Source organism: Copidosoma floridanum, unplaced genomic scaffold (assembly GCF_036245765.1).
Source record: "Copidosoma floridanum isolate Cflo_tuat_1 unplaced genomic scaffold, Cflo_Japanese_pri ptg000030l, whole genome shotgun sequence".
NCBI classification, from domain to species: domain Eukaryota; kingdom Metazoa; phylum Arthropoda; class Insecta; order Hymenoptera; family Encyrtidae; genus Copidosoma; species Copidosoma floridanum.
This window is the reverse complement of record NW_028321907.1, coordinates 8,133,915-8,160,774: the sequence shown is the minus strand read 5'-3', so window position 1 is coordinate 8,160,774 and position 26,860 is coordinate 8,133,915. Positions and strand designations below refer to the sequence as shown.

The window sequence follows — 26,860 nt, the reverse complement described above, 5'->3', positions numbered from 1 at the left end:
GGCGTGCATTCGTATAGCTCTGCACTGAAGTGCGTTACGCGATCAACGGAGCAGAGAGGAAGGAGCGTTTCGCGTTTCCGAGAAAACCCGATTCCCAACTACGCTTTTGAGATAGGCAGACACGGCTCGCGGGCTTTTATCACACGGGCGTTTCCGTTTCTTCTCAAGCTACACACGATCTCACGCAACTTTACCTTATCCCGTTTCGATTTTTAGAGTACCTTTTTTTGCGAACGTAACACTACGAATGTGTAGCTCTTAACGCAGATAAAAACACTACAGTATAATATATTGCCTGTTAGTTATTTGTAGGCCACGCAGTTACGTTATCAAGAATGCAATTTATTTTTTTTCTATAGATAACAGTGAAAGACAATCAGTCACATGACTTTGGTGTATATTTATAGGATTCAGTGTCGATAATATGCCAAAAGCAATGATAAAAAAAGTTATGTGAGGTTACTTATCATTTTTTATCTCATACATTATACATCCAGATAATACCAATGTGTAATATTATAACCAAACACTTATAATTTAAGTTCGCAGATAATAATATTACAAATTCTCAGTTCCAATGAACCTATACGTTGACAAAACACGATGTATTCCGTATAAGTCCATAAATATGAGCTACTACGACGCGGAAATTAATTTTTTTGAAATTCATGGTTCCGGAAGCAAATTTTTTATATCTATTGGTCATCATTAGCAAGTAATCACTTTTTGGTAGATTTCTTCGTCTTCTTTTAACTTTCATCCCACTGACGAATTGAAGTCTCTTGGTGTCGGTTAACACAATTCCCTGAAAATTAAACCTTGGATCATCTAATTTTCTTCAGGAGGTTCCGGCAAAAAATAATAAAAAATGTTATGCAACGCTAAAAAAAATTACGTCCTTCTTAAGAACGTGTTATGTACGTAAAAATTTTTTAAATATTTTTTTCAGACGTATTTTCGAGAAAAAAAAATCATTCAATTTCCCAGTTTAACATAGACTTTTATGTAGGTCACTGATAGAATTTTATTAAATTTAAATTTTTTTGTAGATTTTACGTGAGATTTTTTTTCCTGTTGATTTGTTTTTTTTTTAAAGACAGCTGATTTTAATAAAATTTTTTTAACTAGTAGGAATTTTTTTCTCAATTTTGATTTATTTAAAAAGTAGGTTGAGTACAGTTCAATAAAAAAATTCATACGTATGCATGTAGTGTTCTTAAAAAAAAAACAAAAATTTTTTTAGCGTTATCTAACATTTTTTTTTGTCGGAACCTCTTTAACGCGTGGATTTTCGGAATGACATCAATGTCGAAAAATGTTTCAATACTCACGAGATTTTTCGGCTCCAGAGTATTCTTCATGTTGTAGCAACCGATTGAAGTTTGGTTGGGGAGCCCGTAAAACAACACACCATTGTATGGACTAAATGCCATGGCTGTTGCCGGGCTCGGCAAAATATTGGTACCCCTCGTGTAATTTACCGTACCGCCACTGAAGCTATTTTTTAATTCTTTCGTATCAGCCGCGTAAATGGACAAAGAAGATAAAGGTCGAAAAAATAAGGTACGCTTTTTATCTTTTCTCGGTGACAAAGCCATTCCTGTCACTCCACCCGCTAAACTAAGCACATCTCCAGCTATGGAGGCTTTTGTGTTTCCTTCTTCAGGAGCGTAAACGTCACCTTCCAATCGAATTGTGGTACCATTTTTAAAAATTACCAATCCATGTCCTAAAGCATCAGCTATGTACACCTATAGAAAGATACAATAGTTGTAAAATTTAATTTGACATTTTGTTTTCGTAATTGGTAATCAGTTTACTATATTGGGATTTATTACCGTAACACTGTAACAACGGCGACTTGTTTCGATTATCGGTGTCACTAGTAAACTAACTCCATTTTTACCTCTGGCCACATCATCGTCAAAAATATGTCTAACGACTTCATGATCCGTTCTAAGATCAAATGCTAATAATTTGGCTGGACACGTATGGTTCTGGCCAATCCATCCATTATCTAGCACCCACAATCTGTTGCAGTTATCAATCTATTGAACAACACAATTATTACTTGCAATATCAGAGTCACCCATAAAAATCTGTAATAAGATTATATGTCGTGTAATCACAAATGGAATGAAGACAAGACTGTTGACAATCCTGCAGTGATCATAACGTAATCTTTAAAGTTAGAAAAACACATAACTCCAACAGAAAATATCTCTGTAGTTTGCTCTTCAATACATTTTTTTTTTTTTTTTTTTTTTTTTTTTTTTTTTTTTTTTTTTTTTTTTTTTTTTTAATAACTCTTTTTTTGAGCTGAGAGTTTTTTTTTTATAATGACTATAGTTTGCAGAAAATAATATTTGTATCTCTAGAAACATTCAATACAATTCGTGTGAATATAAATACGGCGAAAGTTTTAAGGTGTTAAAAGCATTTTTTTAAATAATTTTACGATCAACTGTACCCGAAATTTCGTATCTTTAAAATAATTAAAAATATTTTACTCTAATTTTATATGAACAGTTCAATTTCATATCGACATTACATTCTCAGTAATCATCGCACAAGAAACAAAAATTTTTCTTAATAACAATTCTTACGGTAATTCTGTACACATTGATAATGCCTTGACATATGTCTTTTTGTTCATAGTAATCCCAGTTTGGATAAGGCGTAAGAAGAGGTCCACCTTTTCCCATCACCTGTGATATGGTGGCTAAAGTTACCGGAACACCTTTATTCTTTTCAGCCGTCACGAAAGTTCGTCCGTCTACAGTATTTTTTTTTTATTTTTACACGTTTTTATCTACTGTCTATCGATTTTTCAGACATATTTTAACTGATGATTGAAACATATTAATTTACGAAGATATATTTTAAGATTTAACAAAGTGACTCACCCGGTGCATGATCGACGTCAATGAGAATTATTTTTGTTAAATCGTAGTCACCATTTTCTGTGTACTGTTTCTTATGATCTTCAGATCTCCACGTGTAGTCGACAAACGACCACTCAAATTTAGTTATTAACATGTCATCGGGTGCAGCATTTACAATACTTGGAGCACCTATGAAAGCCAGAGTCCACAGTACACTGTACATTTTACTTGCTGCCTCTGCCTACTGTACGAGAATTTATGCTTATCAGTTTTTAAACCCACGCAAAAAATTTAGTATATTTAAAGATTTTAAAAGATTCATGTGAATGATCATTATTTGTCAAAAAGATCGATAAAAAAACAGATTACAATGTTTACTTACATAGATTTGAGATATCAGACTGAAACGTAGTACATTATACGTAAAGTAAATATTAGGTCAATGAAATATTCCTAAATTTAAAATACAAATGTGAAGAGCTTCAAAGAAAAATTATCTGTTGTATGGTTTTAAACTAAATTAAAATTTATTCTCTTATACGCCTTTCAAACTTTAATTGAAAAATAATGTGGCAAAATATATAAATTGCAATTGCTTTTAAATTAACTTATTATTACGGATTTTTTTTTACTGGAATTAGATGTAAAAATGTAGTTAATTCAAAAATGTTCTTAAAAAGATATTCCACATGACACAAACTGAGTCGAAAAATGTTTGAATTCAAAGTTATAAAAAATTGTTTTGGTAAAAACTCAAATGTTATGATTATTACTTTATTTTATTGAATAATTATTTTTATTAACCACCAAGTTAAGATCAGGATCTTTTTAAAAATATTATTACTATATGTCAAAAGAAAAAAAGTAAAATTTGCATTTGCAATAATTATTTAAAAAAGATTATTATTATTATTATTATTTTATTAATTTACCTACTACTGACTGCTTTTTTGCAAATTTGTCACGATTTTAAGTTAAAAATTGAATTCTACCAATAATTTCAAAAGAATTTTTTTTCAATGAATATTTCCTAATATTTATCTACTAATGAAAGAAGAAAAATTCACAAATAAGTTGTTAAAAAATTAATTTTAATAACTATTCTCAAAAAAATATAGTATTCAAAAAATACTTCTGTCGTCCCTGATTGATAATAATATATAACGATTCAAGTTTTAGTTTTATCAATTTAACAATTTAAAACATATGATAAATTTTTTTTATAAAAAGTGGTTCGTATTACGATTATACTCAATTGAACACAACTAAGTGGTACGTGAGATTGAAATATTGATATTGAAGTGGAATGATAGAAACTTGATTGATTTTTCAATAATTTTTTATTCAAGCACCATTTATTCTTTCGTAGAAAAAAAAGGTCCTACAATTAGTTTTCTAGACGTTCCATCGAAAGTAGAAGTAAAAAGTCATACATTCAGGAATTTTCCATAATAAAAAGAAATGAAAGCGTTCAAACTTTTCAGAAGATGTGTACACGAGTAAAATACGAGTGCAAACGACCTTCTCCTAAACTTCTATTTATCTCACGCCCTAAAAGATGTAGCATCATCTGCCAAGATTTTTTTTGTCCTTTGAGGACTATTCCGACAACGAGAAAAACAACCTTTATTTCCTCCAACCGCTCGAAAACAACTCGAAAACTTTGGCTTTATTTCCACTCTGGCCCCCGACACACAATACCACCAAGTCAGCTCTCTTGTATACGAAAAGTAAGTAAAAGAGCGCCAGAGAGAGAGAAAGAGAGAGAGCAAAAGAGACGAGGAGCTCGTTAATAATCGGAAAATCCGTCAAAGGAAACTGCGACGCAATTATTCCGGGAATTGTTGACCAAGGGAGGAAGAGATGCGTTGACCACGCGTTACCGTAATCTTCTTTGTCGCCTTAGGTCGCGGTGGCGGGTCTCACGTAAGAAAGTTTCGGAAAAAAAAGAATAATATGTGCACATGACTGTAAAGGGCACTTCCTGTCTCGATGCTTCTTCTGAGAATCTGGACTTTTGCCGAATATTCTTCGAGTGTACTTTTTTGTCTCGCAAAGCTGATGCGCAAGTACATACTTATATCTAATCCTTTTTGACTCAGGTACATTCTGAACACTAAAAAGTTCACGAAAAATTTTTAAGGTATTGAGAAATTATTTCAAAATTATACCGCCCCCATTGTCTGTTTTATGCAATAGTATTGAATTTTTTTGATAAATCCATTTTCGGACCAAGAGTACTTTGGTTCGGTAATAACTATCAAAATTTTGTTTAAATCAAAAGTTTTTTTTTTTTTTTTTTTACTTAAAAAAATTTATTTATTTAAAATGCAGTCTCTGCTGGGGTCTTTAGCGGAAAAAAAAAACTTGTTTTCGCACTGACGGCGCATGTTTACCAGGGCAGTACAATTGTTGGAAGGTCGTGCAAAACAGGGATCGAGGGTCCTTTGTCATTGCTTTGGCCAGATGTGCCATAGATGCGAACATTTGCTTTCTTACCAAAGGTGCACCAAACGATGTCTTATTTTTTTTTTTTAAATTCAAGGTCTTTCTTAGATTCATACAACATAAAATAAAATTACTTTCACTAATGATTGTAAATTGTTATTTTAATTTTTATTTTCAACATCCACATAATATATGTATAGTCGAAAAGTTTTCAAGGTAAAGGTCAATGACCAAAGTCACGACCCAAGCCCCTCCATATTTCACGATCTAGGTAAATAAGAGCTAAAGACTGACAGCTGCACAATGAAGGAGAAATGTCGGGGAGTTCCTTCTGTGAGTCTTCAGCGATAATCTTTTTCCCAAAAGTCCCAGTTCTTCAAATCTGAAAGGAAAACCTATAGAAAAGCAGAAAAACATCACGTGACTGTTCAATACATTACTATATTCATAGCACGGAGCTAAAAATGTATTGAGTTTCGTAACTCATAAAATTAAGTTGGCCTGACCCTAAGCATACTCCGGCCATTTTTTAAAATTTATATAATTTATAAAAAAAAAACAATTTCAAAAAGCTTTTAAAAATTTCAAAGAAAAAAAAAAATTTTTTTTCATAAACGCTAAATTAAAATTGCAAACGCTAAATTAAAATTGAGTTGAGTCATTAAAAATAATGTTATGTCAGCAAAAATGCTATTTTCACTTTAGAAAAAATCCACTAGACAAGAATACGCACCCACAGAGATAAAAAAAAACTTTTTGACGAAAAATGAACTCAAGTACAGTATAGTTATATTTCCACATCTAAAAAACACGTGCGTGGCATACGTCGTAAAAAATGAAAGTAATAATCACTCAGAAATAGCAGTTTTCGTCACAGAAGCGCCATCGCCACTGGGGTTACCCTACGGTCCCTCGAGCGCTTCTTTATGGGTCCCTCGGGCCGCAAAATAATCCCGGTGGCAATGGCGCTTCCGTGACGAAAACTAAATTTTTTCATGTCTTTAGAAACAAGTCAGTGTTAGTGCATTTGTTGTTAAAATAGAATAAAATTTTAAAAGTAACATGAATATTAACATGGGGATGGTTTGATGTTTTGAGTATTGTTTGGTTGAAAAAAATTAAAAATCAGAGAGCGTACAAATCCGTTAAAAAAAATTGAATTAATAAATGTTAGTGCCAAAAATTAGTAGTTTCTTATTTTGAAAAACAAGTTTCATTAGAATTTATCATTAGAAATATTTGTAAAACATCTGAAATATCCACTGTTTTCCGTGACTAAAAATTACTTCTAGATTCTTTACTCGTTAGTTTGCCAATTTAATATTATTGTCTAGATGACAATTCCTTAAGTAGAGGACTTAACTATATTATGATTATTTTCATGTTATTTAATCCTAAATCAAAACAATCAAAATCTAATAAAGTAAGTCGACAAACAACTTCTATTAAAAGTGAGTTGAGAAAAATTAATACACTAATGTTTAAAGTACTTTAACCTTTACAACATTCACAGTTATTACATCACAGTTTGGTAGATAGTTTTTAGTCTCTGTATCACAAGTGCTCGTTTAACTAGTGTAGTTGGAATACAACTACTTTAAGTAACGCTAATACACCAAGTTTGATACAATATTAATCCTTATTTATTTAAATAATAGAAAAATTATTATAAAATAGCTTAACTCAGAAGTAGCTGGCAGAAATCAGCATTAGTGGATATTTTTGACATTTTGACATTTTTACAACCTTACGACAACCCGTTACAAGCCGATATTTCAAACACACAATGTAGTGAACAGTCGGAGGCAAAGGTCAATGTCCACAAAGGATCGACTCCTGAGAACCCCCTATTTTTCGTGAGACTAAAGTAAATGGACACCTAACTTTGACAGGGTTACAATGAAATGTGGATGTAAGGGGTTTTTTTAACGACCTGCCAGCGGTTATTTTTACAAAGGAAAACTGTTTGTTCGGGTCAAACGAATGGAGTGATCAATAAGATGAAAATAAATAAAAGTCACATAAATTTACGAGAAAAACAGGCTTCCCATCTTCTCGGTAGAGTTAGTTGTGCGGTGCGTGTTACTTCCATTAATCATCTATTGTCTTTATCTCCTGAGACAAAAACAACGGAATGTGAAGAGTACAACTGATATTTCTAATCTACAATCTACCTAGTACTACCTAATTCGCACTCTTTAAATCTGTACACTTAAAAAATCACTAATTTACCTTACTTCTATTTGACCTATTTGAATAGCCTGTCACCATTTATTTGAATTCCTATAGTTGATAACGTCATAGTCAGGAATCATTTATAAATGTAAGCGGTTGATTACTAACATTGTCAATTATAACAATGAGTAATTACTTAATTTTTAATTCCTAGTTCCGAGTAAAAATACTTGGAATACTGCGTGCTTCCCTTTCTGTTTAAAACAGCAGGAAGAATAAGGAAACAGCCCTGCGACGCAGTGCTACGACCACCTTGTGTCTCATATCTCGTGCCTCGTGTCTGTACTTGCAAGATCCTTGTGTCTAACAATCCAAAAAAGGTTTTGTTTGAGAAAAAAAAAAAAACTAAATATGTAAGTAGGTGAACCAAAAAAATGGCACAGCTAGAGAGTCACAAGTTTTTGGAACACTAACACTCACCGTAGCAATTCAATTCATCATTCGAGTCAGCGACATCAGCTATTACACTTCACCAGATTCTTTGGATAAATAGTGAGATTTCCAGTTCAACAATCATAATTCTCAAAGGTACGATACCATTTTTTTTTTCAAAGAAAAAATCTCTTTGTATCCAGCGCAGTGCCCACGTCCCGGAGGGCCTATAAATTCGGAAGATGATTTTTCCCCCGGGACGGACACAATTCTGCCTATAGAATGAGAAAGTTGTAGCCGTGTCGTGTGTGCAGCCTCTTCGCGCAAGTCCGACGAGGTTCGACGACCCCAAAGTCCCCGAACAGGAGACTTTGTCGGGAGAACAGCACCAGCGGCAGAAAGGAGGAGAGGCAGAAAGTGAGAGTGAGAGAGGAGAAAGGTTGGCTCGGATGAGTAAGCCAAGGCTAGACGCGAGTGTACAGTGCTATCACAGCTTGTACTTCCCAGTCTTGCGAATTGGAGAGAAGTAGAATAAGAGAGAGGAAGAAACGGGACTCCCTCCGTGGAGGCAGAAGAAGAAGAAGAAGGTAATAGGTACAGCGTATAAGGTAGGTAGGTAGGTATATGGAAAGTGAAAGCGCCGTGAGCAGCAGACGCACCCGAGGCGAAGAAGAGAGGAGGGAAAAAACGGAAGATAATTGGAAATCGTTTGGGGGGATGGGGATCTCAGGTATTGGCGTAAGTGTGCAGTTTGTGTATTTGTGTAGCGAGTAATGACTCGATGAGATTGGACATTTGATGCTGTTCTGGCATGGAGTGACGCATAGGGGCAAATATTTTGCGGATGAGTGTATGCACATGCTTATGACCGAGGGTAGAATCAGTATGATGAATGTGGAATCCTCACCCTTATTTCATGCGTGGATATAAAATATAGTAGGATATACATTTCGGAAATATTCACTGTAAACATATTTTGCAACTAATTTTTCAGATTGCCTTCAAATCTGATCCCTCAAGACTATAGTTGATGCTTAAATAAACAAATTGTGTTTCCAAGATCGGAGCACACAACCCTTTTGAATAGTCTTCTAATAACTATTTATTCGAGATCAAGCTGCATCCATATTAAATCTGTATTTACTAAATAGGAAAAAAAGCGATCAATACTAAGAAGGAACAAAAATGAATTTTTTATTGGTGTCAATGCAAATATAATACATATATATTTGTGTGTCACTACAACGGTGGAATGAAAACGAAAGCAAATACATATAGTTAAGTACCTTCGTACACGCACGTGGACACGAAGGGAAGAAGACAGAGGAAAAGTGGAAACAAGAAGAAAGGGAAAGTACCTCATGTGGCCGTCGTACGGAACAATGACGTCAATGACCACCAGAAAGTAAACAGTATAATCTCTTTTTGGGAGAAACAGCGTTAGCTGATTACACACATGTGGTTGACCACCCCTTCTTCAAATAAAAAAGGAAAATAAATAAATAAGAAAAAAAAAAAAAAAAGTATGGCTCTTGAAATTCCCATGGAAGTCACCCTCATTATGGTGAGTGGCTCACACGTTCGCCACGTGGTCCTCGCATTCCTAACGCGTGATTCCCGCTTGACGCGCCATGCTTGTTTTGTTTCTTCCTGCGCGCTATACATCCTAATGTTTCCTCTTCCTTTCTTGATCTTTTTGTTTTTAGGCCTCTCCATATACCTTTCCGGGCAGGCGCCCCGGGGCTGCACGTGTCTCATCGACGGGGCCACGCCCACTAGGGGAAATCCTAGTCGGTACAATGACATCGCCACTGTTGCTGTTCCTGTTGACGTCGTTTGCGTGTTATTTCATCGTCATTCAACGCACGTAGCTCGGGAATTTGACGAACGAGTTGGATAATTTAAAACATTTTTTTTTATTTCAATTGCTTTACTCGACGGTAGAACAAAAGGCATGAGAGCAAAACATGTATTAGCATATTCGGAGATGTTTGGTCTATTTTTTGGTATTACTAATACAACAAAAACACGATACATGAGGTCAAGCAGTTTTTAGTGACATTGTACTTGGCAAGTGATGATTGTGATCTTCACATCCAATAATCCGATTTTCATACCGGTATGATAATGTGACATTCATTATAACGGAGAAAATTCATGACTTGTAGAAATCTTTCTCATTTTACGCCAAGATTAAAGCGAATGATGCCTAAACGGAATATATATTGGGTGGAAATTTTCCAAAGGTAATGCTGGAGTTCAATGACCAAGTGAAAGTCAAAAGGAGTCCGTATTTTTGGTTTAAGATGTACCTACGAACCTTTGGAGGCGTGGACAATGAAAACCAATTTCAGGGATGGACTTTTATGGTGTCCTTGAGAGCCGATGTGATGGAAGAGTAGGCAGATTTTATAGTTGGGAGGAATATAAGAAAATATGGTGCAGCTTGACGGCAATCACAGCCTATTGTAACTGTTCTTCAACGTTCCCAAATTGTAAGTATAAATATGGGTCATTTCACAAAAACTGCGCTATTCTATGCTGCAACCACTTAAAGCATCACATTAAATCACTTCATGTCAGAACCTTTTTAAAATATCGTAGACTATTTTTCTTTTACTACGTGTTTCACGTCAATACTAATAAAAATTTATTGCGTGGGTACACCCAGTGTAGGAAACGCAGGCTAAGCTAGCGTTACCAGCACCTCCGTAACTTGTCGTACTTTTAAAAATGTCAATTTTAGGAGTGTGCAGAACCAACATACTTAGTTTTTATTTTTTCATGTTTCACGTCTAAAAATTATTGATGTATAAATCTTTGTACATTACAAAGGTACAAAAATGTTTTTGGATATGTACACGATGACTACATGATATTTTGACTTCAAGTGATACAAAATTCAAATGAAGGGATATATACATCAGGTGCGCCATACATAAGTCTATGGTTCGGCTGAGATACACTGCTCAACATTTAGCTATTATTGGGATAAATGTAAAATTTTCTTGAACTCCTCATTATATTCAGGATTTTTTTTCCAATCATCCACGTGATTTTTTGTTATACTTTTTTTTGTCAAAACTAGAATTTAATAATAATGTAAGCGAATATTAAAAAAAAAAAAAAAAAAAAAAAAAAAAATCATATAACTGAACGAAACAGTTCCCTGTTCAAGGTGATCGGCTTAAAAGTCCCAAATAATCGAGTTGATTTATCACGCGAAAGTCACGAAGACGACAAAGTTCCAAGGTCTATTGCAATACACGTAGCGTGCTTTCGTCGAAAATACTGGAAAAAGAAGTGTGCACATGCTCACGTGCATATCATGTTATCACGTTAAATTTTTTAAATTACTAGTTACGTGAGAGGTGACATATAAGACTTCAAGATATTATAAAATTAAAAGTAGATTACTTATGTACTTATTATTTATTGTATACTATTAATACATTCTTGTTACTTCTTATTAACTTTCTATTAACTTTAATCAAAAACAGCTTTTTACTTATCTATTTCCTTTAAGATGACAAATAAATTAAACAATAGAAGTCCACATCATTTTCATATCGTAAGCTCATTTCATTTTAATTACATCCCTAATCTATTGCAACTGAATTTCATAAAAACTTTTTTTTTAAACCACGTAACTTGTTCCAATTAATCTCACAGTGAATAAAAAAAGTCTTCAATCATGTTACAAGTATCTTTTAAGATTTGATTGGGCATATATATCCTATGGAAATTTATGTGAAATCGTATAAATATTGTTTGTACATCATTATATTAATATTACTAATTTAACAAACAATGCTTATATGTTTTAAAATCTTTAGTGTCGTTGCTAAAAAAAATAAATCGGGTGTACTATATTTCTTGAATATTAAAAACGCAAATGAGATCAAAAAACTTTTTTTGCTCGTCTCGCCTGAAATTCAGAAAACGTAAAGTGCTTTCGTCTATTGAGTGGCTGAAATTTTAACTTGAATGTGGGATTACTCGTGCATCCGTGACGTAAAGGCGGCTCAAAGTCTGGCGCCTTCTGCCATCGATCGACCTCGAGCCAAAGAAAACACTTGAGTATTGTGCGGTTTAAATACTGCATTCACTTAAAGTTTGATGATGTTGTCAAAAATGATGATGTCACTTGCTGTCAAATACATATGAACCACATACTGATTTATTGTACAATATTTAAACTAAACATTTTTAGTCGTTGAGTTAAGGACACGTGGCAGCTGAATTGTTTTTTTAAATCACAGTAGCTAAGAGATTGAAAAAAAAACAATGTATCTCTAAAAACATAGAAACAAAATTGTGAAAACGCGAAATAAAAATGCATCGATTTTCCAAAACTATAAGCTCTAGTACGCTGTAGTTACAACAGTACTTTATGTGTTCTAAAAAATTCATTGAACTTCCAGAATATTTGTCTTAATGCAACTCCAGACAAAATTACAGTTGTAGAATAGCATATTCTACATTTTCCACTCCCCTTGATGTGTAGAACGGTAAACTTGTATTTTTGAACGGTAAACTTGTATTTTTTAAATATGTATTTTTGACGAACGAGAGTTAATGTGGCACGCGTGTTACTGTTACATTAATATTTAATAAAAAAAAAAAATAAATAAAAAAAGTCTCCTCGCGTGCAACACAAAAACCCTGCAAATTCAATAGACCTTTGGAAAAAAAATCGAGGCCACCGCGCGTGATCTATTTTTCCAAATTGATTCCCTAAGACCACTGAAATTTAAATTTTCGGTCCCAACGGAAGGGATGAATAAGCGGCAAGACGATGCGCACCCTACGTGCCCGGCATTTGTCTCGATTGATCCTCGGAATCTCCCCGGCACACCACCTACGTAACAATATCAACAATGCCGAGAAAAAAAGCCACCGAGCCTAAGACAACGATGCATGTGTCTATTTGGGTCGAGAGCGCGACGCGCTATTGGATCACTCGGCCGGCAGACACCTCCTCCTCCTCTCAGGAGGGATGTGAGAAAAATGAGAATGCGACCTCGGGGACGGACTTTTGTACCGGGCCGGGCTACACTGCGACAAACTGCAGCAGCCAATTTCCGGTGGGCCGAGTCGCTTCCTTACATTTTAAGCGCTCCCGTGGGTGTCTCGTCAATTTTTTTTTTATTTACCTTGATAGCGCTCGCAGTGTAACACTTTACTGTTTAGTAGTATACGCCATTTGTGAAAAGAGAATTATGATTATTGGAAAAAAACAACACTATTACTGTACTTGGTTGTATTGTACTCTTAGGGAGCATAAGTAAGAAAAATCTACTAATCTCCCAAGTGAAGGATACTTTTACTGCAAAGTCAGTGAATTGAAATGTAACGTTATTAACTGATTTTTCAATTAACTTTTGCTAACTTACCTGTAACCACAAAATTTTTAATATTTCAGCATTTCAGTTCAATAGAGTACACTAATAAAGGAAAAACCGAAGGAGCTTGGGTCTTAACACTCGTAGCTCAATTTACCGTTTAAAACGAACTCTCATGATTGCAAACGCAGCCAGAAACCTACCTAAGGAAAATTTAAGACCAAACATTGATCACGTAAAGTAAAATGAAAACGATTTTGCACTTGATTTGCGATATAGCACCGTCATCCGAGGATACCTGCAAAAACTGAAGCATTACGTGGATTCATGACGAAACAATGATCAGCTAATCCGAAAGTTCCAGAACATATCTCAGTCATGAGGTTCTCATTACTACCGGCTGGCGGTTCTAACGATCGAAAGAGTCCATCAAACGAAAACTCTCTCTTTCGCTCCTCGGCGTACACGCCTCGTGGGGCCCATTATAATCATGCGAGAACGAATTCTTTCGCAAGTGCCATGGTACGTGAGTAATGAAGAAATTTCGAGTGCCAAAAAAAAGAAAAAAAAAAAAAACAAAAAACAAAAAAGAAAAGAAAAGAAAAAGAAACAAAAAAGAAAAAAGTGTATAAGAAAGCAAGAGAGTGGAAGATACGTCGAGTCCAGGGGGGGTTGGAGACGCGTTGCGCCAGCCGTCGTCGTCGACGCGTCCAAGGCCGTTGCCACTGGCTCACCCGATAAATCAGCGATCAGCGTCTCACTTTCGTTGCGCCCGTTTCCTCTATATACACCAAAGTCTCGAACATCCGCGCGTACATCGGAGAAATTTGTGGTACTTGCTGTTTGATTGCTCTAACGATGACGCACGTGCCATTTGTCGACCGACTCGTAATATTCGTCGGGGGGGAAAGGGGCAACAAGGATAATGGCGTTTTCGAGCGACTTCTCTCTTTCTATAGACCACAGTGGTTGAAAGAGATGGAGAGAAGTACTCTCGAAGTGCTCCAAAGCAATTGCTCAAAAAGGCTCGTATGCCGTTTCGTCTGCCGTCGCAATTTTTTTTTTTTTTTTTTTTTTTTTTTTTTGTTGAAAACTCGACTTTCGGAAGGCTTCGTGAGGTGAAATTTGTTCCTCTTCTTCTTGCGTTAGAACGAGTTTTACGAGCGCACGTGCTATCGTCCAATGTACCCAGGCGTGCTTTTCGAATTTTTTCGAGAAAATACTTTCGACATTGGATTAATTACCTCTTGGGTAGTCGAAACACACGGCAATGTACGCATAAAGATTCGTGAATGACTCACGGTTGATTTTTACGCAAGTGCACAGAAGTTTTTATTTTTTATTTTATCATTATTATTATTATTATTATTTATTTTTTTTTTTTAATACACAAAACGTGCAGTGCTCAAAGAACAAGAGTGCGCGGCTGGATACGGTGACACTCGGTGACACACCTCGCAAGTACTGTCTTGTTTAAGCAGTGCAGGGTCGAAAAACAGAAAGAACCTTGAGTCGGAAATTCGGGTCGACCTTGTTCCATTAAAATTGTACCGATGAAAGTGCGTTCCGTTTGCCTCCTCCCTCCCACCGCGTGATCGTGAAATATTTGTTTGTTTACACTCGTCGCGAGTGTGCGTGCGATTGTGTCGGCTTTGGAATTTGAAATATTTCGACGCGGGTTTACGGAAAAAAAAATCGGTCATGAAGATACCAACTTGGTGGAAAAACATGTACTGTATTGAAAGAGAAATTTGTAAGCAAAAAAGGTTTTTTACCAGTTATCTAAAACAGAACTTCTAATTGAAGATGAATCGAGTCAGTGAGTTGCGTACCGATCTAGAAGGTGCCAAAATAACTTTTCTTCCAAATGGTATAATAAAAATTGAACTATTTATTTATTTATTAATAAACGTAGAAATCACGTCACTAAAATTTTAACAAGCTGTCACGTACATAAATTGAAGTATTCAGTCTCAAAGTTACTACTTTTGACACGAATGTAGACTATGTCAAGCACTTAACAAAGAGTCATTTTGGTTAATAAAATAAGTATTTACTGTTAAAGTTTTTAACATAATTATGAAGTTAAAAAATGAAAAAGTTTTTAATGGTACTTTATTATTAAAAAATAAGAATAATTATAATCAAAAAAATTAATTGTTGTTTGTAAAGTTAAGTTTGTAAGAAAATACCAGGGAAAATTAAGAGCCTTTAATAATAATAATTTTGTTACAGATACGTCTCGTATATTTCATCAATCTAATCGGCAATGCTATTAATTTCTGGGCGATATTTTCGGTAAAATATTATAAGTTATATCTTACATGTCCTGCGACTACATAACTAAAATTTGTGCTCAAGTATTCGTCCTGTGAATTGTATGAGCTTGGCTGACTATGGATCCAAGGTGATGTAATTTTTTCGTGTTTTATCGTCAAGTAAAATACAAAAATCTGTTGCACACATGTTAGAATCAAACCAAATAAAAAATATCACCAGTCACACTTGGTAAAACAGCTGAAAAAGCCATAATTTCGCGAATGTACCCATCGTACCATCTTTCTGTTTGCACACGTGTCATTATACCTTTGAACACAATATCACACGCTCGTAGAGAAAGAGAATGGAATTTCACAAAAAGTATCAGCAAAAACACGCGCTTTTTATTCGTTGATATAGCATCAGCAAAAAATTTTCCCAAGTGACTATACAACCGGCAGTCATAATACTATTGCGTCTAGGAAGGTGTAACACTACGCTACTACACTAACCACTACTCGAGCTCCTCTCATGTGCTTGCAAACAATTTTTTTTTTTTTTTTCAGTTATTTCTTTCTAAATACGATCGCATTAAATTTGGTTCTCACTGATACCTACTGCATTGACCATCTCTAGTTTTTGTCTTCTTCATTCTCAACCTTATTCCGTTCTCTTTTCACTATCACGTATCATTTTGCGATACTTATGATCGATAACTGTCAATTAATCTATGGACTTACTACATTTTTTTTTTAAGTAACACATATCTTCTTTCCACCAATTTGACTTGGAAAAAAAAAAAAGAAAAATGTGATCGTGCATGCAGACAGCATATTTCACTTTCACAATTAAAAAAAAAATTGTCTGGACCATCGTCGATCGTTGTGGTTTCTATTAACTCGATGTTCTTACCCAATCCCCATTGTCAATGCTTCCTCATTCGTGATGAACCTCCTTTCAACTTTTCGCTTCTTCTTCCTTTTTTTCCTCGATACATCATCTTCCTCGGCACCGCATCACTTTCACTCGTTCTCGACCCTTTTTTGCCTTATCTTCATCCACACACGGACCCACATATAATGCACGAACATAGTCGCAAGCAAACCTGTCCACAAAACACAAACAAGTATTGCGATTGCATAATGCCCACAATCACGTGGCCACCCAGCGGACAAAGCCAATCTCTCGAGACACATTGTTTTTCGTCATCTCCTTTTTTTTCTTTTCGGCGATGGTATCGTCTATACACATACGAGCATGGCGAGAAAAACGTGGCGTCTGATGGTCCCGATTCGAGCGTGTCAAGGACGGCCGGGCCCGTCTTTTATTCGACTGCTCGTATATATCCGCTGGTTTTATTTTGTTTTTTCGTTTTAATGTCACGTACTCATGTACCAAAAGAACGCCCACCTCCAAACGCGTCGATGAAACTGTTTCGGAAGACCACATCATGTATTTGATACAACGAGTGACCAGCCAGTGATCAGGTTGTAAATAGAGAGTGTGATTTTATACTTAAAAATATTTTTTGTAACAAGATATTTGAAGTAGTCTGTTTTATCCACCAAATCAAGTTTTGATGAGCTTTCGGTTCTTTAATCGCTTTTTTGTGCAGCCTAATAAGTACCAAGACGTCCACCCCACCAATCTAGAAATTCGAAAATTCAAGCGTGCATGAAACATCGACTGATACATGAAAAGTTTATCAGAGCAAACGTGCATAAAATTTGTGTGATACAAAACGAGTGCACAGCAAGTCTAAACCGATTTCTGTTACTTAAAGAAAGAGATTTTATATTGCATAAATAGTTTATTGTATCTTTTTTTTATGTGCAGAAATATCTTTTTTTTGAGTAGCATTTTTTAGTAGATTTTTTTCTAATTTTTTCAGACAAGAGATGAAGCGAAGAAAAATTTTAAATCAAAATAATGAAGAAAACAAATGAATTTTCACTTAGTTCTTGGACCCGTTGAGGCTAGAAGTGCACAAACAACCTCGAACTTCATCTTGACCTGTGACGCTAAATTTTTCAGTTACATTAAAGATCTCCAGAAATGTACCATTATTCATTCTAATTTTTAAAATCCTTAATGACATTTTTCTACAGTTATTGCTTTCATCTTTTGAATTTGTTCATTCCATAAGGATTTATTTAACTCAGATAATTCTCTTACAATTATCTAATACAATAAAATATTGAGTCATCGTGCATTGCATCATTGAAATTGTCATCATGTTAACATTTTTTAAGTACTTCAATTGTATAATACAATTTGAGAACGTGACCATTTCCTAAACTTCACCTGTTATTTCTTTCACGTTTCTTTTTGTCAAACTTGCAGCAATCACCCTTTGTAATAAACGTGTGGACAGAAATATATTTATTTGTATTTATTCAACAATATGATGAAACTTACCTCACATTATCGAGCTTCTTGATAAAATGCATTCAAAAAAACTTTCCAAAGATTTTGCGTCTGCGGCGCGAATCGAGCTTATATCAAGCTGGCGGGCAGAGTGACGGATTCGCTCGAGTAACGAGAATAGACGTGTTGTCCTTGACACGCTGGGCGTGCAGGAGGATCGAGAAATTTCGTATTCCCTGGCCGCACGGAGTTTCGGAGTGAACCGAAAGTGAAACGACTACTTGTCTTGTGATGTTTTTTATATACATATATAATATTGCCATCACCACGCCACACGTGTGATTTTTTTCTCTGCAATTATATCGCGTGAGATGGTCGATGTCTTGATGGTATAACCGCAATTTAAAGCTGCTTCTACTTTATTTTTTAATCTTCAATCCATTCTTACTTTAATTCCTGAATAATTTTAATTGTTGATTAATGTATATTTTGATTATCAGTTAAATTAATCTGGTTAATTGAGTAGTTTTTAATGAAGACTTACGGTTTATTATTGATTAATTATTATTTCAATCAATTAATTTAAAGTAATTAAATGTTAAAAGACAACAGATATTCCTTAAAAGTGAATATCTAAGGATGGTCTGTTAATTTCTCAGATTTTAATTGATAACTCTTAATTTTGAGTTACAAATGATCCTCACCATAATCACTCTGCAAAAGTCAAAGAATTACTTTTTGTATATTGTGTTTAATACCTGATGATTATTGTCAATACATCTACAGAATATGTTGTCAGGATATAAATCAAAAAATTAATTAACGCAAACTATTAGGCTAGTTACTGTAAGAACTAGATACAATAGTTTTTTGTAATTTTAGTGCACAAAATATCAATCCTTCTTTTAATTATAATTCCCGACATTTCATTAATGTTGCAAACTTTGAGGTGTCAAAGTTACGAAAGCCTGTAAATAAATCAAATTTTTTTGATAATTTTTTTTCACCGTACTAAGTAACAACGTATTTCTTTTTATATGCGAGGAGGTACGTAAACGATTGTTCTAAACAGCTGCATACCTAGAATCAGTATCAAAGAAAATTTTAAACCACAGCACGTATGTAACTCTCGGGCACTTCCACGTCTTTAGAGAATACAAATGACGAAATACCTCGATTTCAAGAGGCAAATGCAAACGCTTCTCATCATTGACTTTAATCTTCTTGATAAGCATTTAAATCCATTATCCATTTTCTTATAAGATTTTTTCGTTTTTAGAAGATTTCTTACAACATTTCACACCGTAGAAAGTCTGGGTGTTAGGAATTTAAAAATACTTATAAATAAGTTATGCACTAAAAACATATTTTAAATGAGCTTTTATTTGATTGAGGAGTTAAATGTACCTTTATTCTCAAGTTAAGAAACATTTCTAGTGATATATTTTTCAATAATAGCATACAAGTCACTTTGTGAATCAATTGTGCTCACTGATCATAGGTGTATAGACATATGGTTATTGTCATCGTATTTGACTAGACAAGTTATTTGATCTTTCCAAATTTTTATGTAATTTTTCGTGTAGCATTGTACATCCATAATAAGGGTAAAAAAAATTGTACACATGTAATTTGTCTAAATCACGTATTTTCGACGGTGGCGTAACCTAAACTTTCTTAACAAAATCACAAAAAAACATTTCACCCATTAATAACACTTTCACAATCAAACCCATAAATACAAATATATTCTATTACACAAAACCGAATCGTACTTGATTTTTTCGTGCATCTGCAGCCGTGAAAAGCAAGCAGGAAAATCTTATGACGGAGAGAAAATAGTGTTTGACTTACGAAAGTACACATAGAATTAAAAATAAGTCAATGTATCTGATGATGACACCATGTGAAATTCTGAAAAGAAAGTTCACCAAGGACGTTTGCTTACCGGTCATTAACCTCTGAAAAAAAGTATTGATATCGGGACTTGCCTCATGAATTTCTATTTTATACAAAAAGGTTAAATTTGCTCCATGCGTTAAAGAAAAAAATTTTAAATAGTAATAATTTTACACTTTATTTGATTTCAATTTCAGTTTTATTAGGGTAAAATTTTGTATACTTTAGAGTGCATATGACGCAAAAAACTATGCTTTTATTATTTAAATAATAATCATGAAACTTAAACTTTGGCTTCAAAATATAAAGACATGAAGGTATATCTAAAGGTTATTTTATTTATTCATTTTTAAAATCCTTTTTTTATGTTATCATGAATATACTATAGTCAGTTACTGTTACTTTTTTTGGGCCCACAATTTACTAATCGAAAACACCTGAATTTTTTTTATTAGCTATTTATCTATTAGAATTTTGAGTATTCTTACTTATTTCTGAAGTACTATTGGGAAACTAAAACAAAAAAATCTCGAGCGAAAAAAAATAAGAAATCTTAAAATATAACGCATACGCCCATACATGTAAACATTCTCATGGATATTCTCGATAAATAACTTTTATGACCTCTTACGTTGCCAAAAATATTTATTACGCGTTATTGAACGAGACGATTTTTAATTGATACAATGTCCCTCCCGTACGGTAAAAAAATTGAAAAAAATGTTAATGTTTACCAATGTATAGATATGATAAATAATTAATGAAACTGTTTATGTTTAAATTGACAAAGGGGGATATTTCATTTTGATTCTTCGAATTTTAAAAAATTTCTTTAAAAATTCACACTTAAAATCAACGACAACAATCATTAAGTTTCATGCTCACTCAATGCAAGGCATTTTTTCATTTTAACTTTCGATCGGTTATGACGAACAGTGAAGCCAAATATTCTTCTTCACGATTTATCATACACTAAGATTGATAGCCAGCACTTTTTTTTCATATCAAGCAGAATCATTAAAATTCTCAGTCGCAAGTTGCAGGCTACAGAAAATAGAAACAATGTATGCATCGAAGAATTGGCACGACTCGCTGAAATGCATCAAGAAACGAATGAAGAAGCGAACACTATAAATAAACTCCGTATCTATGTACGCAAACAAGTGCATGCGGTTGGTACAAAGGAGAGATCTCCATTCACGTGTGCAAAGAAAAACGATGAGATATAAACGACGAGGATAAATAACTACTCGAGAGCACGTGGATGTTATCAATGGCACGGGGAGTTGTTGAGAACGTATATCGCTGGACTGCCTAGTGCCTGTGCTTATTGTAATGTTTCGCACTTTGTACTGATATTTTCAGATTCGTTTGACTAATGATTTGTTTGAGAACATTGTACATTTATTGAGTCGTTATGTGCGAGTGCCATCAGCCAAAAATTTATGTGCAGCGTTTGATCGTTTCGAACAAGCCTTTTTTTCTTCAGTTTATCTTTTGTGGAAGAGTAATGACAGCTGTTTTCTTACGCTCAATTAATTTTATTCTACTTTTTATTTAGTGCAATTTTTTAACTTATTTGCAGTGTTAACTAAAGTTTTGAAAACTTTGCAGCATTATGATTTTGTTTTTTTATAGTATTTCCAAAAGAAGAATTTTGAAGTAAGTTGATACTCATTAAATATAATCTCCATTTGATGTCGCATCGTAATTTATGGCGTCGTCTTATCACGGGACGCAAGAAGTAGTTCTCACGTAATTCTTGATTTGTAAGGGTATTTTTGACACCAAAGTATCGGTAACTCTTTAAATCTCTTCGTTATCGTCATATATATCGTCTATACCCAACAAAAGTAAGCATTCCCTTCAATAGACATTTTCACCGTCTGGACACACCGTCTGAGTCAGCGTGTCAATAGCTTCTAGATAAGAGGTTCATTTGGAAAAGAGATCTATTAAAGAGAAAAGAAAAATCCAAATGGACAATATTCTCCTTTGTTTATAAAAAATCCCTCAATTTTTCCAAACGCCTAGCTTGCTGGTTTCAAAGGCTTTTTTTAATATGTTTGTTATGCAACTAATTGATTCCAATGTATCTCGTCCAAACAAACGAAACGTCGATGGTGTTCATTTATTGAAATTCAAATTGAGAGGTAGTGAAAGCGTAGCTCGAGAAAGATGAGACAGGTGTTAGAGTCATCATAGCTTGGATCGACTGTGCGATACTTGTTACTTTAAGGAGGCCTGGTCACGAATAGGCAGAGTGAAGAAATCAAAACGACCAGGTCTCGTACGTGTCGACTCTCACTCGTGTAGTAACTCTTTTACGAGATTGCCTTTGTTGGAAATGATAAATATTCGATCAAAAACTCGAAAAAAATCTCTTTAATTGCATTATTTCAAAGCTTCACATCAAATTGACGAGTAAAGTTTTATGCGTATCTATAAAGCGATGGATGTAGATGTACAGCACTTGAGGAACCATCATTTGGACTCCAATACCAAAACCAGTCTAGAATCAGCTGAGATCGTTTAAATCATTTATACATGCACATAAATTTTGAGCTTAGAAAACGGTATTGGAAGCCTCACAAAGTCAATTAAATCCTGTATCATTATTCCGTAGTTTATAATACTAAAATGTATAAGTACACTGTAAATGGACAAATTTTTTAAATACTTAACTTGTAAAATAAAGTAAATTTTGTTTTCTACACCCAACTATTTAAAAAAAAATCGTACATTTATTAATGTACTTGTTTTTTTTTGTCCAATTAAAATGATAAAAAATATCACAAAAGAAATTCGGAATGACATTGAAATCGTGTTGAATAAGGCTCAAATAGTTAAAAAAAAAAAAAAAAAAGCAGGTTAACTAAAATTACTACGAAATAATCAAAGACTATTGGAAATAAAAAATCATTTGGTACTCTCATCAAGGATTGAATAGCGTCTGGTATGGTATTTCGTAGGCTCATAAATCCCCCGGCATGGTGTATACGTGAAGCATCAACAGCACACACATTGTACTCTTTGCCGTATACTGACCACCAACATAACTTGACGGTCTCTCTCCTCCCTCCCGCCATTCTTGTTGCTTACTTATATTTATAGGCGCACAAATAGTTCATGAGCGCCTGCACGAGAGCAAGACTGGAGATGATGATCGTTGCTGACAATGAACCAGATGCTGATTGGGGGCTGGCTCGATCTCAGTGTGTCTAGGTTAGTAGTAACAACTTAATTTAGAATGAGGATGCTGCGCTAGTACTTGTATATGCTCAACTGGGGAGACCGACGGAGAAGTGCATAGTGCAGCTTCTCTCGTGCACATTGTATACTCTGTACATATACGTCTCGTATGACTGTCTTATGGTATGAGTATTACATGCATCATTGCGGAGGCTCGTCGATGAACAAAAAAAATTATAACTTGTCACAGCTAATAAAACTACTTGATGGAACTGTGTTACGTAACAGATTATTATTTTACACGTTTAGAGATTTTTTTCCATCGTATTTTCTAAAAATTGTTTAGCTTCACTAAAAAAATGCCCAAAAATGTAAATAGGCTTTAATGATTGACATTTAAACTTAGAAAAAATTATTGACTACTGAAATTAAAACTTTGTACGTTGAACATTAAAAATACTCCTTTTGGAAGTTTTAAAAAGTTTTTCATAGAGTATATCAAATGTAATAATCTGAAAAATACTTTGATCACAAGAAGAATCTAAAAATTTTGCTATTATAAGTGAATTGTACGGTAATTGACCTTTGGTGAAAATTCGAAAATCCTTTTATTTCAACATACAAAAGACTTTTCTTTTATAGCACGATATATCTTTGTCATTAAGTTTCATTAATCTTTGACGTAACATACATCGAATTCAAATCTGCAAAAATCCTCAAGATCAATTGTTCAGTTGCATTCAAATTGATTTGTCCCACATGAGGTTCTATCTTTCTCGTACAAAAGACGTTCAATGAAATAATATAGCTCTTTGAAAATAATCAGCCTTAACGAACAAAACGAAAAAAAGGCAAGGCTTCGTTCATATCTCAAAGTAAATATAACTTCAATGAAACACTTCGATCTCGAGGAAAAAATTACAACTCGCACATATCCTCGCACGTGTTTCGCACGTATCCTCGCAAAACAATAAAATATTTTTAGCTTGACTACAAAAAATAGTTAACTCTTTTAACTAGTTATTTATTTAGTTACAATAACCAAATTATTTGTCGTGTCTTCTGAATATAGGCATAATTACTGCTTCAAATACGACAAAGCAAGACCATTTTTTAAATGTCATCCTTTTTTTAGCGCTTAAAAAAAATTCTTTTATTAATACTTACACAATGAAAAATTAACCATTCAAGAGATCATTTTGATTTTATTCGTAACTTAAAGTAATAAAATAATAATTTACAATGTGCATCATAAAGTATTAACTCATCTACTGTTCAAGAATCCTGATGAATTGAAGTATTTTAAAATATTTGATTGAACTAAAATTAAAAACATAAATTTTCCAGTTTCAATTACTCTTTGTTCAACTTCATAATAAGACTTCCTCTAAATTCATACTAATTGAACATTATAAAATCTTAGGTAAATTTAAATTGTAAAAAATGCAGTTAAACTGAGCCCGCCTACCTTACGTTATAACACGTAAGACACTTTGTGCTGTATCTCGTGCATTAACCACATCGAACGATAGGTCACTATAGCTTCTGACACTGGCATTGGCCTACTCTCTCACTCTTGCATCCTTCTTTTTTTTTTCTCGCGCCATTGTTCTGTGTTCCTATTAGCCGTCTCTTGTAGCGATGACGCGAGTGAAGGCACCTTTTGTTTATTTGCTCTTTTTTTTCTCCCGCCCTTGTTTTGAGAGAGCCAAAATCGATCATTTGCGGTAGGGTTGTGAAATTTTTTAAGATACAAAAGCTTTGAGTTGTCAGACATTTTTATCGGGAAATAAAATGAGCCTGATGAAAGAATAACTCATCGTTTAGTATTAGATTGAGGAAACAATAAATAAAAACTAGCTCAGCCTAGTTTTCAAACCAATGGACAACCGCACAATTTTTATTCAATAGTCATCTTTTATTTTTTTTATTCCACTGCGCCTGAGGACGGAGAGGAAAAAAAATTGAAACCCAAGAACGCATCGATAAGACGTGATCATCGATTTATTTTCAGGCTCACGGTTTCGGATTATAATTGAATCATTTTTAGATTTTCCCGTACACTATGTACTTGAAATAAAGTAATTGATTCCTGAGGAAAACAAGGACGACGCACAGCCGTCCGTCATTCCGATAGAATTGTTCGACTCCGCAAGGTTTGCATTGAAGATGTGTTAATTGAAACGATCTATCCTTCGAAACATTATTTAAATTTTAATAAAAAAAAGGTCTTTTGTAGCATAAAAAAATCGTTTAAAAATAATTTTCAAACCGCACATCCTGAAGTTAATCGCGTAGATAAAAATCTTAGTCAAAATGTTTTTGATTTTAATTTTTTATTGTTTGGTGGACGGGCTTCAGGCAATGTAATCACTGTTGTAACTAGTATACTTTTATCGTTAGTAAAAATGACATGTTTTAATTTTCCTTACTAATGCAATTTAATTGTCACGTAGTGAATCTTTTTTTTTATATTACTTTTTATTTAAACGAAAGAAGTTATAGTTGAAATAAACAAATTTTCGTAAAAAAATGAAGGTAAATTCCTTTTCAAATGCATTGAAGTTTACTGTTTCAAGCAAATCAAATAGTATCACTGGAGATAACTTTTATATCGTAATTATATATGTATTTACTTTTATATCGTGATAACAATTTATCGTAATTTTTTTTAACCCTCGAATAAATTATGTAATCTGCTCCGATCAAACAACTAACAAAAAAGCTTCCTTCATTTAATAATCAATCAGTTGAGAAAGTATATGTCTATATTAATATCATCACCGTCTTAAAATTTAAGATCCAGAAGTTCTTCTGCAAAGGTCATAAGAAGTTTAATACATCCTTTCTACACAAAAGGTACAACAATAGTACAAATGGGAAAAGCTTAAACTAGTAACAAAAGCCAAAAATCGATTCGTCTGTACCGTAATGAGGCTTTTCACGTTTCCCTCGACAATCAAAAGTCGTCAGGACAAAGGAGGGGCTCCTTGTGCCCGTACTATTCTTCTGAACCAGATTATCAGTCTCACGTCAGTACCACTCGTTCGGTTTTAAGATTGAGGAAAAAAAAGGGAAAAAATCGGGTATACCATCACGTACCCAACGTAATCGAAGCGAGGAGCGATCCTATCGGACGTATTTTCTCTTTGTCCCTCGCGCACGAGAGCCGAGTCGTAGGAATAAAAGCGTGACCTGATTTTACTGTTGGTGAAAAAAAAAAAAAAAAAAAAAAATGGCTGCAACGCGTTAAAGCAAGATGCTGCTCTTGAACTTTTTTACGCTCGCTCTCGCGAGCTCCTCCTCCTTCGTTGCTTTAGCGCGGAAAAAAAAGCAAAAAGAGCCCACGGCGTAGGAGGAGAGGCCCGATCTTTTCTGTACCCGTGGGTACCTGTACCCCAACTGCAGCATGCAGTGTCTTTCTGGCCGAACAATACACGTGGGCGACGACAAAAGTTAGTAGTGTATGCAATAAGTGCACCTTAAGGCATACGCGTGACGACAGATGTTTGTTTTTGTATGACGTGAAAGCAGAGAGAAAAATCCTACGGGTGTCGGAGAGTGAAAATAAAAGTTTGCTTCAGTGCAGGGAGGGAGAAAGCTTTCTGTATACATTTGAAAAGGTTGAAAGCGGAAAATAAATACTATTCACTTTTACATGCATTGTTGCTATTTCGAATGATACGAGCGTTAATTCACATCGCTTTGCATTGATGCTGGTCAGTTGTTCGAAAAGTCACAAAGAAAATTATTCAAACCTTACTGTAACTCATAAACGTGAGACACTGAGAATTTTAAAACGATAACTCATCAATAAATATATTCTTCTTATATGTATCTGCGTGGACACAAATTCGT

The 26,860-nt window shown here is 34.2% G+C and overlaps 1 protein-coding gene across 1 annotated transcript; it reads right to left on the bottom strand.

The window, feature by feature from the left end:
* Positions 1 to 583: 583 nt before the first annotated feature.
* Positions 584 to 3,108, bottom strand: LOC106639901 (royal jelly protein-like protein). The gene is made up of 5 exons (XM_089596430.1): positions 2,907 to 3,108; positions 2,607 to 2,776; positions 1,901 to 2,048; positions 1,332 to 1,510; positions 584 to 805 (listed from the first exon to the last, which is right to left on the bottom strand). Exons 1-5 carry the CDS (start codon positions 3,106 to 3,108, stop codon positions 584 to 586), a joined length of 921 nt encoding a protein of 306 aa, XP_089452556.1.
* Positions 3,109 to 26,860: the final 23,752 nt, after the last annotated feature.